The sequence below is a fragment of the Danio rerio genome, chromosome 9, assembly GCF_049306965.1.
Source record: "Danio rerio strain Tuebingen ecotype United States chromosome 9, GRCz12tu, whole genome shotgun sequence".
NCBI classification, from domain to species: Eukaryota; Metazoa; Chordata; class Actinopteri; order Cypriniformes; family Danionidae; genus Danio; species Danio rerio.
The window spans coordinates 31,691,678-31,707,070 of record NC_133184.1 but is presented as its reverse complement, the minus strand read 5'-3'; the positions used below and the strand labels follow the sequence as shown (position 1 = coordinate 31,707,070).

The window sequence follows — 15,393 nt, the reverse complement described above, 5'->3', positions numbered from 1 at the left end:
AGTATTGTATACACAGTTGTCATTCCCCAAAACTTTGTATGTATATGTGTGTCCTGTGAGAGCTCTATGTGTGTAACTCCAGAAGTTGTTCCTCCACTGAATCATCCATCACTCTTCATCACGGTGGCATAACCGATAGCTCTGCAGTTCTCCTTGAAGGATGTGAGCTCAGCTTGCGGGTTTGAGGTGCGTGAGTCAGTGTCAGCTGTGTCTCTGTGTGTTTCTGCAGTCTTCTCCTCTGTGCCTGGCCGGCATTCATGCGGGTGTGCTGTCCAACACTCTGGGGGGGCAGATCAGTGTGGTCAGCAGCAAAGGCATCCCACACTACGAAAGCTCACTGGCTAACAATGTGACATCTGTGCCGTGAGTAACCCATTTGCATTCCTCCTCGCTTTCTTCATGGGAAAATCTATTTCTTTTGATTACCGGGCTTGCAAGGCAGTGCAGTTTTGAAATGACTCTAAACGTTTGTTTTCCTCTGTATTTTTGCTAATTCTTTTTGTTTGAGTGTTTAATGCAGGACTTACTATTCTGCCATGGAGCTTTTATTAAAAGATATTCAGATTATTTACTCAATTTTGTGCCTGATAACTGATATTCTGAGCCAGTTTAATTAATGTTTTACTTTTGTTTTTGACACAGTGAACAACAGCACTCAGCTCAACATGGTATTCTATTTTTAACACTTTTGTCAATGCTGTCATTTTACTGTCGTCTGTAATTTCGGTCATCCTCAAACAAAAAGATGTCGGAAGGATGAGTAGTTTTTATGTAATAAATAATCTTCAGATTACAGCAATAAAAACAACATCTTTTTATTCGTAATAGCAGCAGCAACACTATTATTAATTAAATCTGAAATAAATCTTAAGTTTTTAAATGGGCAGCAAAGATAACAGGAGGTTTATTACAGTCTTAATTATAATGAATTGAAGCTACAGTTTAAATTAATTGTTTGGTGTGCTGAGTGAAGAAAAAACTTAACGTTGTCCAGAAAGTAACAAACAAAACAGCGAATACATCGGTTCAGCTGAGGCCATTTTAACTTTCATGTTATCTGTATAATTAATAATGTTTTTGTCAGTTTAGACAAGAAGTTCTTGCTGACAGATGGCTATTTTTATCCATGCGCTGATGCCCTCAAAATGCAATCACTTGCGGAGACAGTAAACACTTTTTAAAGAACTGGTAATTACTTGCATTCTTATTGGCCAAATAAAGATTATATGCAGTATAAGTTTGCTCATTTATTTATTGAAACTTTAAGGAATAAATAATAATGGCTTGTGTATTTATGTTGTAAAAACAGATTAAAATGGGTTAATTAATGTCATTTGTAAGCAAATCGCTTTTTTAATTAAAGGGATTTTAATTAAACTGAATATTCTGCTATAATTTACTCACCCTTGACTTGTTACAAACCAGTTTTTGACCCGGTGAACACAAAACAAAAATTATTTTGAAAAGTGTTGGAAACTATTATTTACTTTCATAGTGTTTGTTTTTCCTACTATGGAAGTTGTTGCCACATAGGCTCATTCTAAAAACGTAGCCCTGTATACATTTCTGGAGATCGTGAATTATGTAGCCAGAACTATGTATGGCTGCATTTCATCTTTAAAACGAATGCTACGGGGTGTTATGATGCCGCTCCTTTTCGCAGCTGACCGCTTACCTCCATATTGACGGCTTTCCCGCTATAACCAGTTTGTCCGGTTAGCTCGGCAAGTTTATAGGCAGACTTGAGACGCAGAAAGGAGTTGAACACGATGACAGGGTTCGAGTCTGGTGAAGAACGGTTCCAGAAAGCAGACAAAAACAGAAAAATAAAATAAACAAGTAAATAACAGGGTGAGAATGTGGATAGAAAAAAATCTATCAGGAGCTATATAGTCAAAATAAGATCATAATCATATTATTTAACTTTGGTTTTGACGAGTTCCAAAACTCACTGCGTGCCGACACCTGTACAAAAAAGGCTGTTACCTCTGCCATAAAATGCACCCCTTCTGAAATGTGAATCTATTAACTTAAATTGATAATTTTTTAATACCAGCATTATGAGAGTGAACCAATGGGAATAACCCTTCCCTTACAGAAGATTATAGAATTCTTTTTTTTTTATTTTTATTTTTTTACTTTTTTTTGTAAACCTAGTGCATTTTATAAATGTGTTTCACTTGTTGTTTTTGCTTTATCCATTAAGATAATCATATTACATATTAATCAATTATTTATGGCATACATTGGTTTTTATGTAGACTGAGAATCTCAATAAAAGTTTGAAAGGGGTGCATCTAACTGCAGGGATGCACTTCTCGGCACAACACCTGTAGCACAAGGCATGTGCGGCACGTAAGCAGTGCATATTTTTTTCCCACATGCATGTTCACAACCAGGATTTATATCGGGAGTGGGAACGCAAGCAGCTTGTCAAGCAGGAGCGGTGCGAGAGGCGCGCGGGTATGTTTTTTGCGCGCATGCGTCAATTTGTTTTTGATTACATTGCTTTCACCAGTGTTGGTTTGGTTGCACATAGAAAATACCATCTTTATATAATGTTAAAAGTCGTTTAACCGTCTTTATTATAACAGAATAAATATTTCACGGAGATGATTTTACTGCGTGAGAAAAGTGAAGTGTGGTGTGAGAGCGTGAGAATACGGTCGATTGCGTGACTCTCACGCCAAATGCGTGAGAGTTGGCAACTCTGTCGACAGCGGCCTCTGGTGGATTTATGCGAGAACAGCATGCTCGAATGGCACTCATGAGAGAAATTTGAGATCTCTAAAAGCATACACATCGGCCTCTAATGGATTCGCGAAAACGAAAACTGCAACAACAAAAAAACGTAGCTCCTGAGATGTATTTGGTGCTCCGCAGAATGGGGTACATAACCAGAATGAGCCTGGATTGAGTCAATGGGTACATGTTTCAACATTCTTCAATCTTTTGCATTCAACAGAACAAAAACGGGTTTGGAACAAGTCAAGGGTGAGTAACTGATGACAGAATTTTTGTGTGAACAATCCCTTTAGGTTATTTGAGATTTTATGTACAGTATTAGCCAAAAGTCAATCCTGGAAAATATATTCCTTGACCTTTTATTTAAACATTAATGTTATGTTGATATAGATTTCGTTGGCATTTTGCCTAGCTGTGCTTAGAGAGTGCAACATTTTTTGTATATTTTTATATTTTTATCATTTTCGGCCACTACTGTATGTCCTTCATAATTTTTTTTGTCTGCATACATTTTCATAGTCATTTATTCACAATTGTTTTTTTTAACCTTGTGTATCCTGATGTTTTTATATATTTACAAATTCTGGTCACTGTGCAAGACTATCTGTCATTCCCAAGGTAAACTAATGCTGTATTGGCTGCAAAAGGAGGCCGTAAACCATACTAATGAATTATTATAGTCTGAAACCAGGCATTTCGATTTTATTTTACAACCACTGTATATTTATATACACTCTCAGAAATAAAGGTACAGGAGTTGTCACTAGGCCGGTACCTTTTCAAAAGGTACATACTTGTACCTGAGGAGTCCATAATGGTAGCTCAAAGGTACTTTTTAGGTACATTTGGGCAATAACATGCACCTTTGAGGTACCACTGGGGACTCTTTGGGTACAAATAAGTATCTTTTGAAAGGGTACCACCCCAGTGACAACTCCTGTACCTTCATTTCTGAGAGTGTAGTGTAAAATAAATGTAAAAGTAATCAAACTGTCATTTTTTTGTCAACTATTTCGCCTGTATGTTTTTTTCACCTTGCAATTATAAGTTAGAAAGTACATTTTATGGATGCTTTTGACTCCTTTCACTTTTTTCATATTGTAATCAAATTGCACTTTTTGTTTTTTGTTCAGAGTGCATCGAGGTGAATTAATGTAGTGATCAAGTACTGTCATAAACAACAAAGCAGCACATAGATCCGTCTTGGCATTATGAATCACGTGTTGCCATAGAAACGAACACTTTCTGAGTCAGAGGACCTGAACTGCTCTAAATTGTCATCTGGTAATTATGGTAATTCTGACATGACGTGAACACAGCATAAGTGACAGCCTAACATTTGCATACTGGATGTACGTGTATTGCCCCCAAAAATGATATTTTGCTGTGTGTGTTGATTCCTATGCACATTTAGTAGAAAACCAAATGTGTGCAAAACATCTCTCATTTCATTCACACGCAATTGAAGCCCCAAAAACTAAATTTACTTAAGGGTTTTGCTGCCTTGCAAGCACCGATGTTTCCTTCTTTAAATGCAAATCTAGTTTGATTGCGAATCCTTGGCTTGTATATTGTTGATGAATGGATTGATTGCTAGACAGAATGACAGCTCTGCGTCTTTCTCCTTTTACAGTGGAAATCTCTCCCCGAGCCTTTTTACTTTCAAGACCAGCGGTGAGTGAATCAGTAATGTATCAAACCCACTGTCAGTGTTTACCATTTACCCTCCAGTTTTGCCATCGCAATAGTTCAAAAATGATTTTATATAACTTCAATAAAGAAGTTTAAAATTTAATAAAGAAGTTTGTTCTTCATTCCTGTCACTTCTATAGAAATGGCCTGCACTTTGGCGCTCTAATAATAGAAACTTTAATTTTCTCCCACTTGAAGGTTGCTATGGTACTTTGGGTTTGGAGTCGGGGGTGGTGAGCGACTCTCAGATCACGGCCTCATCCGAGTGGGAATGGGGCGGTCATGGAAAACAGCCCACCGTCTGGGGCCCTACGGGGGCCCGCCTCAAAACTCCAGGACGTCCGTGGGCTGCAGCCAACAGCGACACCAAAGAATGGATTCAAGTGGACTTAAAGAAAGAGAAAAAAATAACAGGTATGCTCGTGTGTGCTTGAGTGTGTGTACAGGTTTTAGTGGTTTATAAGGACATATATTTGTAAATTGGCATTGGTATGTCCTAGGTATTACAATGTTTAGGTAATTTAGGAGTACATAACATATGTAACTCAAAATTGTAAAAAGTCATACTTAATGGGGTCTTTTCGATTGAATGTCATTATTAATTCGTCACATTTATTGTATTATTTGATAACAGAGGAAAACGTAATTGTTTTATGTTCAATCCACTTAAATTAGTAAAAACTATTAAGTTAACTTCATTGTTTCATGTTGACCTAACACAAATTGATTGTGTGGAAACCAGCATTTTTTTACAGTGTAAGGGTAGGGATAGGGTAAGGTTATATAATAAGTGTTTTTTTACAGTGTAAAGTATAATATGCCTATGGAGAGTCTTCATAAACCACAACAACAAATGTGTGTGTGTGTTAGAGAGAGAACTCTTTTGATTGATCAGTCATTTAAATCTACTTCTCAGGCATTACCACCACTGGCTCCACACTCCCAGAGTATCAGTTTTACGTTTCAGCCTATGAGGTGTTATATAGCCATGATGGACAGCAGTGGAAAACCTATCAAGAAGTGGGATCAGATAAAAACAAGGTATGGAGGATTGTTTACATTGTGTTAGCTTAGCTCTGTTACTAATAGTTAAAGAGCCCATATTATACATGAAATAGGGTCATATCTTGGTTGTAAGGGTCTCCAACAACAGTCTAATATGCATGCAAGGTCAAAAAACACTTTCATGGTCTTATAATCTGCATTTATTTTTACCTAATTATTCCAGCGACTCCCGTATGAATCGTCCAGTGATTCATTTGTTCCCAAACCCCTCCTTAGCGCGAAGCTAATCTGCGCTGATTGGACCGATGACAGTCTGTTGCGATTGGTCAACTGCCTTTAGTCAGAGAGTGAAATGCCCAATAGCTAATCAGCAATATAAAAGTAATCGCAGTTCATACATGCTCGATAGTGTAGGCGTGGATTTTAGCTGCCAGTGGGTCAATGTAAATACAGACGACTAACTATTTTATTGAGCAAAAACTCCAAAAACTGTCGAGATCTCCTAGCTTGTCTCAGTCTGCTCTTTTCACAGACACACACACAAACACACATATTGCCCTCGTCCTTGCGCGCGCGCACACACACACAAAAACACACACACCTCCGGACAACAATGCGCGCACAAACACACACACATACCTCTGGACGACAGCGCACGCACGCACACACTACCCTCGTCCACGGAGCTCCGTAAACAAAGCAGCGCACGTCGTGTTTTTAACGTGACATTGCACGCGATAAGAGAATATAGCCAGTTAACCTGATACAGTACACGCGGTTACAAGTAACAAATCACAACTAAATACATTTGCAAGCTAGAGTAAACGAGGCAACAACTTTAATCGCACGTACTTACACTTCAGAAATGGAGGAAGAAACCCATCCTGACGTCCATCAGTAAGTTACTCTTTACTGATCCTTCCTTTAACAAATGCCGATGAAGTATTCTTTGTAGCATGTAGTTTCCAGAAGTTTCCAGTAGTTTCCAACTGCTTGGTTATAATGCTGAGGTTTCATCTTTGGGTAGAGACTCGATATAATATCCATCTGCAGTGTGATTTCAATCGACCGGCATGTTTGTGTGTGTGTGTTTGTGGGGGTGTGTGTGTGTGTCTGGGTTTCTATGTCAGAGAGCGAGGCCTCAGGTTTCAATTCTCCCGGGTTTGCGCATGCACGTGAATAACTTGGTTTCGTTAGTACGTTATGGCGAAACACCTAATGACTCGGTATCAAGGCAACTCGTTTGAAGCACTATGAGTCGACTCTTTTATAGATGAATCAACCGTTTTAAACACTGTACTCTTACAGATTTAAGCCTTAGCTGGATACTTCACTTCACTTAGAGCTGTGTTACACACTACATGGAGGGGAATTTTCAAAAACCCATAATATGGGCTCTTTAACATGTCGTGAAAGACAACATCCTAATCATCAGGAAATGTTGTAAATTGATTATTTGGAGTGCTCGACATTGGCAGCAACACAAAGCATGACTTGAAATTCATTTTATAATTCAGTTTGATGCTAATACGACATATTTGAAGAGGGAAAAAATATAGATCCCTCATTAAAAACACAAATATTGGGTAAAATCTAAGTTTTATCTACCATTTTTTCTGGGAGGCAAAATGGTGGCTCAGTGGTTAGCAAGAAGGTCGCTGGTTTGAGTCCCAGCTAGGCCAGTTGGCATTCCTGTGTGGAGTTTGCATGTTCTCTCTGTGTTCGTGTGGGTTTCCTACAGGTGCTCCAGTTTCCCCAAGAGTCCAAAAACATGCGCTATAGGTGAATTGGGTACGCTAAATTGGCCGTAGTGTATGTGTGTGAATAAGAGTGTATGGATGTTTCCCAGTACTGGGTTGCAGCTGGATAGGCATTTGCTGTGTAAAACATATGCTGAATAAGTTGCCGGTTCATTCCGCTGTGGCGACCCCTGATAAATAATAGTCGAAGGAAAATAAATGAATGGATTTTCTGGGAAATAACTCAATTCTGACTTTAGTCAATCAAAAATGCATAGTTTAGAGAAAAAGAAATGAATAAGGATCAGTATTGATGAGATTTACAGTACAAATATATTCCTGTGACTCCACAAAAAAAAGGAATGAAAAGTATAATTAAAACGAACAGAAATTTTTGTAGCATTCATTTTTATCAACATCTATGAAAAACCTCAAGCCTATATACACATATTTAAAGATTAATCAAGTCTTAGGCTGGGCACACATCACAAGATAATCAGTCTGATTTTGAGCCAATTTCTTCTCTTCCGACAATCTTAGGTAAATATACAGATGATCTGGGTGGCTCTAAAGATTATCTAATCGAATTTTCCTGTGGTGTGAGGCGTGTTAAGAGTAACTTAATTTGCTCGTAAGAATGTTGTAGGCACTCCAATCACAAATCGTAAATATTCAACATGTTGAATATTTACAATCAGTAATCCTGGTGTGTGAGGGGAACCCAGAGGACAAGAGCCAGATGAGTCAGAGATTATCACTTGAAATGAAACAATATCCAATCAGAAAGCAAACTGACAGAAGACACATAACAAACATAGGCAAGGAGCAGCAGCACAAAGTAAAATGGATTTGGACAGCAGAGATGGAGGATCAGCTTGTCGAACATCATCAATGTTTATTTGTCTGCCATGTTTACTCTTAAGGCTCGAGAGATTTTGCAAGATTTCCTGTGTTCACATTTGGAATAAATCAGGAGAATCTGTAGGTCTGTGTTGTCTTTGACACATCACGGTACTGTACACACTAAAGCGTGTTTATATATATATATATATATATATATATATATATATATATATATATATATATATATATATATTAGGGCAAAATGTAGAATTTTTTGGCCTCATTTTTGTGGTCTCTACCACAAAATAAAATTATAAGATCATATATTATAAGATAAGTGTGTACCCAGCCTTAAATAAGTTTCGATTTACTATGTGCTGGTAGTAAATACAAATAATCAAGTCATATTTAGCACCAATCCAAATGTGACGTTAATATATCGAGTCACTTTAAAATATGAGACTCTGCGCATTTCAGATGAAAAAAACTATTATAAAAATATATATATATATATATTTCATTTCATTATTTTATTTTGTTTTATTTTGTTTCATTTAATTCTATTTTTGTTCATTCATTCATTCATTTTCTTTTCGGCTTAGTTAATAATCAGGAGTCGCCACAGCAGATTGAACCGCTAACTTATCTAGCACGTTTTATGCAGCCGATCCCCTTCCAGCCACAACCCATCACTGGGAAACACCCATACACACTCATTCAAACACATACACTACGAACAATTTAACCTACCCAATTCACCTATACCACATGTCATTGGACTTGTGGGGTAAACCGGAGAACCTGGGGGGAACTTGAGGAGAACATGCTCAAGTAAGAACAAGAGAAGAGAACAAACTCAACACAGAAACGCCAACTGACCCAGTTGAGGCTCGAACCAGCAGCCTTCTTGCTGTCAGGCTAACGTACTACCCGCTGCGCCACCGCTTTATTTTATTTTATCTTAATTTCGTCCGCTTTTTCGGGATCGGGTCGCGGGGCCAGCAGTCTTAGGAGAGAACCTCAGACTTCCCTCTCCCCAGACACTTCCTCGAGCTCCTCTGGGGGGATCCCGAGGCATTGCCAGGCCAGCCAAGAGACATAATCCCTCCAGCGTGTCCTGGGTCTTCCCCGAGACCTCCTCCCAGTGGGACATGACTAGAACACCTCCCTAGGTAGGCATCCAGGAGGCATCCGAAACAAATGCCCAAGCCATCTCAACCAGCTCTGCTCAGAGCTCCTCCCGGGTGACAGAGATTCTCACCCTATCTGTAAGAGTGTGACCTTAATGAAAGAAAACTCATTTCAGCTGCTTAAAAAACTGTTTTAGATTTTTATTTGATGTATTATCATTATTATTATTATTTAGGTATTTTACTCGTGTATTATTTATTGCTGTTGACGAATTGTTAGAATATTTTTATAATTATAGAAAAGTGATATTTATAAAATGTGGTTAAATTGATCTGGGTTTTTTGACAGCTATAGAAGCTGAAATGGCAATAAAATCTTAATTTTCTTTCTCTCTCTTGTATCCGAGATCTTGTCCTTTCGTTTATGACCCAAAACTCATGACTATAGGTGAGAGTAGGAATGTAATTTTACCAGTAAATCGAGAGCTTTGCCTTTTGGCTCTGCTCCTTCTTTACCACAACAGACCGATACATCGACCCCATTACTGCTGTCGCTGCACCAATCTGCCTGTCAATCTCATGTTCCATCCTTCCCTCACTCATGAACTGTTTTATTTTATTTTATTTTATTTTATTTTAGCAGAAATTGAATTTGGCCAACACAAGCTTAGCTGAAAGCATATCCAGCTGAGTTTGTTTTGAAGCAGTGTGTTTTGTGTTTGTGTGGTGTGAATAAAGTGTTGGTATTGTCACTGCTGCAGAATGACATCACTTTCTTTGTATATTTGTAGGAAAAAAAGGGTTTTACATTCTTGAGGTTTTAGGAGGCTGAAATGAAAGTGCACTCTGTGGTCATTAATAATGAATGTCCATCGACTGTCAGCGGGCTTAACGAGAGATGCATTGATTAGGCGTAAATAAGACGAACCTTGAGCTGAGGCCAAATGTTCTTTGTTGCTAAAGCCTCGTTGTCCTTGTGTCTCTGAAACAGATTTTCCAAGGTAACACCCACTATCTGCAGGAGGTGCGAAACAACTTTATTCCTCCAATTGAGGCACGCTTTCTCCGAATATGTCCCTTACAGTGGCACCAGAGGATCGCCCTTAAAATGGAACTGCTGGGCTGCCAACCCCATGCAGGTGAGAAAACCGCTCACTTGTTCACTCATTCACTAATCCCTATATAGTGGATGGCAGCTTGAGTTGACTATATTAGGAAAGAGGGGATGAAAATGAGTGAGTGAATTTAGACGGTGGTTAAAATAGTGTGACCCAGAAAACAGTCTGTGCCGACTATTTGGTGATAAACATTACACGTTGTAATACAGTGGGCGGGGAAATTATTCAACACGTCAAGTTTTTTTTTTTTTCTTGGGAAAAATGTTCTAAAGGAGCTGTTGAGATGGAATTGAACCAGAATTTGGTAAAAACCCAAACAATACAAACATAAAAATAAAACAAAACAAAAAAGTGCAATGTTTTTGTGTAATAGCAATGGAATGATACTAGGAGAAAGTAATGAACTACTGAAATGTATTTAATACTTTTATATTAAATAAGAAATTTTTTTATTAGTGATGCAGATCAAAGACGACTTTCATAAAGACTTTCTCATAAGTCACATGCATTGCTCAGGTGTGAGTTTTTCCAAAGACTTCAACAGAGTGTAAAAATCTTCATGGTTCTGTTGATCTCGTCTGTCTAATCTGATCTATGTTTAGTATTTTCTATTGGATTTAAGTCAGGTGATTGGCTGGGACATTCTACAGCTTGATTTTCTTTTTCTGAAAGCATTTGCGAGTTTCATTGGCCGTATTTTGGATCATTGTCTTACTAAAATGTTTTATCTTCATCCTCCTGGTAATGGAAATGTTAGACTAAAGCAGCTAATCCTAATTTACAACAAGGAAGGGCTGAGGGTTGCCGAATATCTACTGAGAGACTTCAGCTGCAGTCTGGGCATTCACTGCATTTCAACAGCTACCTTCCTGTGTTCAATATTTTTCTGTGTCATTTAATTTTGTTACACATAACTTAATTTGTGAACTAATTACTATTGTTTTGTCTTTGAATATATGGATTTCTATGAAATCTTTAATGAAATCTATGATTTCTTTAGAAATATGTTTTTGAGAAAAATGGTGATGTTGAATACTTATTTCCCCAACCTTATATCCTTTATTGCATTATATATTGAATGTCATTGTTATTTTGTCACATTTACTGTATTATTTGATAACAGAGAAAAAACCCTGTTTGTTTTTCACCTTTAAATATATTTTAACATACACTACTTTTCAATTTTTGTTTGTTTGTATAAATAAGTAGTTAAAGTAAAGTTATTACCCCTTTATTCTTTTTTTTTTTTAATGTTTCCCAAGGGCTGTTTAACACAGATTTTTTAAACACATTTTAATCATAATTTATTTTGTCTTTGCCATAATGATTGTACATAACATTCTACTAGTTTCTTTTGCAAGATACAAGTATTCAGGTTACATTTCAATTTAATGGGTCACGAAACACCAAAACACATTTTTTGAGCTGTTGACAGTCGTATATGTGTCCCACACTGCTAAAAACACTATTAGGACACCTATATTTCACTAAAAAGTGTAAATTGGTTGTTTTTGCGTTATTTCAAGCAAATTCATACTTCCGGTTTGAAACTAATTTTTGAAGCTGCGTCACGGTCATGACATAATAGCCTGTATTCCAGCGTGCAGACTGGGCGTCTGTGCCAGAGTGAGTCTTATTACGTCTTACAGTGTGCTGCATTAATGCATGAGTAAGGCTTGGTTCAAACCAATCAGCGCTCTCTATTGAGCAACTTCATTAATATTCATTACTTTCACAGTGTTTAGACGGCAGAGACGCCACGTTGTATTGGCAAAACAAGTGTTGCTTTTATAGTTTGCTGCAGTTTTGTTTTCATTTTCTCTCTGTGAGAGCTCAGCTGGAGTCACGCGTGGATTACAGTGTACGCGACGCTCGACAACAATAACTTACGTGTCTAAGGAGGCACATTGTTTACCTGAGAGCTGTTCTCATCTGCAAACGCAGAGATCTGGATTCGCTTGTAGTATTCTCTTAATAAAGACGCGGCTCTAGTTGCTGGTGATTGTCCTGTCTCTACAGATTTGGTAAGTGAGCGACCAGTGCTCTTTGTTTATTCAGTTTGTTCGTATCGAACTAAGTTAACTATTGCACCGAGTGTAAACATGTTAGCACCACAACCAAACTTTAACCTCGTGTAGGGTTTTCACCGCATTTTGTGACCGGAATAACACACGCGGCTTTCTGACGCTACCTGCCGTGTGCATCTAAGTTTCCGGGAAATGCGGAGGTTTTTTTTTCTCTCATTCGCTGTGCGGTATCAAACATTGCATGAAAAATACACGCTTAGAGCAGTTCCTCAAATCAAATATCTCGTTTGTCACGAGGCTGAACAAGAATAATTAGGTTAACTAGGCATATTGGGTTAATTAGGCAAATTATTGGACAACAGTGGTTTGTTTTGTAGCTAGTCAAAAAATTGCAATGGAATGGGGCTAATAATATTGATCTTAAAAATACTTTGCAAAAAGTTTTAGCATTTTAAATTTTAAACTACATTTATTCCAGCAAAACTAAATGAAATAAAGCTTTCTTCAGGAGGAAAAATATTATACTGCAGATATTTTTATAAATTATAAATATTGTAAAAATGTTGTTACTCTGTTAAACATCACTTGGGAGATATTTTAAAAAGAATTTCACAGGAGGGCAAACAATATAATATTAACTAAATAGCAGAATATGCTGTAGTTATAATAGAAAGTATAAATCTATTAAAATAAAGAAACCCTTCATACTATATGAACATGAAATATTCTGAGATATGAACAACAAAATTAAATGAGCCAAAATTCATGTCAATCATGCTTCTTTTTCATTTTTTAATATTGCTTCTATAAGTCTGAAATTTGTGAAAATGTTGCTTTATTGAATGAAATTCATGTGAATTACTGTCAAAAAAGTAGTGAAAAAATTTAGGGTATAAAGTCACTCACTTTATAGTGGATAGAGAGTGGTTTCAGACACCACTTGAGAAATTGCTATCAGATTTGCTCAATTAGTCATGTTTGGAAGCTTGATTGGATCTTTGTCTTTGTCAGCGAGGCCCAGAATCTTCCACCCAGGCCCTGCACCTCCTCGCAGGAAGAGCACAACACCGCCAGCGCAGGACAGGACCACACACACACCCAACATCCGAAACTCCACCATGCCTCCACACTCCCATGACGGTAAGATATTCTGCATTCACTACAGCAACATTACATCACTACAAGCTCTGTTATAAGCCTGCCTCCGTCCTTCATACAGAGTCTGTTCTTATGTTTAAAAATGCAGGCCAGTGGAATAAATAAATAAAATCAACTAGAAGAAACATTTTCAAAGTTGAACTTCTTTCAATTTAAGTTGCCGGTTCTTTGGATGTTGTGTCGAGAGCCTTGCAACTTGTAATTTCTGAAAACAGCAGAAAATACAGTTGAAAACAGGGAATTTTCCAGATATCCTAGAATTTTGCCAAATGGGTTAATAATCAGAACTGACATTGTACACCAAATCTATCTATTATATGGATTAATGTCTGTGAATTTAAAAGCGTAAACCACTATATGGTCTTACTCATCTACACAAGTGGATTCACGACATCTTGTTGAAATAAAAATTCTGTTTAGTTTAAAGAAATTCTGATACACATGGCAGCATGATGGCTCAGTGGTTAACACTGTTGCCTTACAGCAAGAAGGTTGCTGGTTTGACTCCCGACCAGGCTAGTTGGCATTTCTTTGTGGAGTTTGCATGTTCATCCCATGTTCATGTTCAAAATTAGCCGTCGTGTATGAGAGTGTGTATAGGTGTTTCCCAGTACTGGGTTATGCTTTGCAAAACACATGCTGGAATAGTTGGTCGTTCATTCTGCTGTGGTGACCTCTAATAAAGAATGAATGAACTGCAATACACATATATTTGGTTACCATTGTACAGCTGATTTTAATTCTCACTTAGAAGTACACACGTGTTCCTCTGTCTAATTTTTAATACGAATGAAACAGAATTTAAAAACCGTAAAATTTCAAACTATTTTAAACTTAATAATAATAATAATAATAATAGTTTGTTAAACTCCTAATTTAATTGTTGTCCTTCTGAATAAGTTGCATGATTTTTTTTATCACTGACTATTAATCACAGTTATTTTAACCATTAATATAGAAATTTATAACAATTAAAATGGGGAAAAAAATTATTTGGGACAAAACAAAACCATAAAAAAAATGTTATTGAGGCCCAGTTTGGTGTGAAATCATGAGAATGATGTAGAACTTGAAGGCAGTTGTCAAACATGTCCTTCTTACCTGTTTTCATATGCAAACAATGGAAAGGCAGCACAGTGAAATGCAAAAGCTTGTTCTGTGTGAACGTCCCCTCAGGCAGCATTCTTAGAGAAATAGATTCATGTGAGCCAATGGATCACTCCTTTTATAGGCAGATAATTCACCTTTTAACACAAAAACTGCTTTCAAAAGCACAAACCTTACACAACATCATGGTTTTAAGCTGCTTGCAAATATATATAAAGGCTTGTTTTTATACTGTATATTGTAATTTTGGGATGACTAAATAGCATTTCCAGCAGTAAAAACATAGATGTTTAATTTTTAGATAAAACATATTTAAATATTTATTGCTGCTTGTCAGCTATAACATAATCACCAGGGTTTGAAAGAGATGATCTAATGTTAGATTGATGTTATTAATGCACTGTGTAAATGTCACAGAGGTGGCTCTGGTAGCAGTGTTGGTTCCTGTATTGGTGGTGGTTCTGACGACACCAGTTCTGGTGATGGTGTGCTCATGGCTGTGGAAGAACAGGTCAGTAAATAAATAAATAAATAAACACCAACAAAAATATTTTACCCTCATTTTAAGTCTTTGTTCATGAAAAATCAAACCTGATGCAAGCTGGTCTAAAGACAGTCACTTTAGATTCACCATCTGCATTCAAACCTACAGAAAAAGCCCTGAGGTGACGTATGACCTTCCACACTGGGAGCGCACGGGTACGTCTGTTCTCAATTGTTCACTCTTACAGTTAGAATGAAATCACAATGTACTTTGCTTGTTTTTATATCTATACAGTAGTGTTTGTTATAAATGATGTACAGTTGAAGTCAGAATTATTAGCCCCCC

The 15,393-nt window shown here is 37.2% G+C and overlaps 1 protein-coding gene across 2 annotated transcripts in view; it reads left to right on the top strand.

Annotated features, from left to right (window-relative positions):
- dcbld2 (discoidin, CUB and LCCL domain containing 2) overlaps positions 1-15,393 on the top strand; it is a 41,358-nt gene that overhangs the window by 21,484 nt on the left and 4,481 nt on the right. Inside the window, exons 6-13 of one of the 2 annotated variants that reach the window (NM_001080171.2) lie at positions 230-363; positions 4,379-4,419; positions 4,636-4,851; positions 5,354-5,478; positions 10,146-10,293; positions 13,311-13,439; positions 14,982-15,075; positions 15,217-15,263. In NM_001080171.2, the coding sequence (NP_001073640.2) occupies positions 230-363; positions 4,379-4,419; positions 4,636-4,851; positions 5,354-5,478; positions 10,146-10,293; positions 13,311-13,439; positions 14,982-15,075; positions 15,217-15,263 (934 nt within the window). Of the gene's footprint in view, positions 1-229; positions 364-4,378; positions 4,420-4,635; positions 4,852-5,353; positions 5,479-10,145; positions 10,294-13,310; positions 13,440-14,981; positions 15,076-15,216; positions 15,351-15,393 lie in introns of both variants that reach the window. The other variant, XM_073911955.1, reaches the window with a different exon arrangement.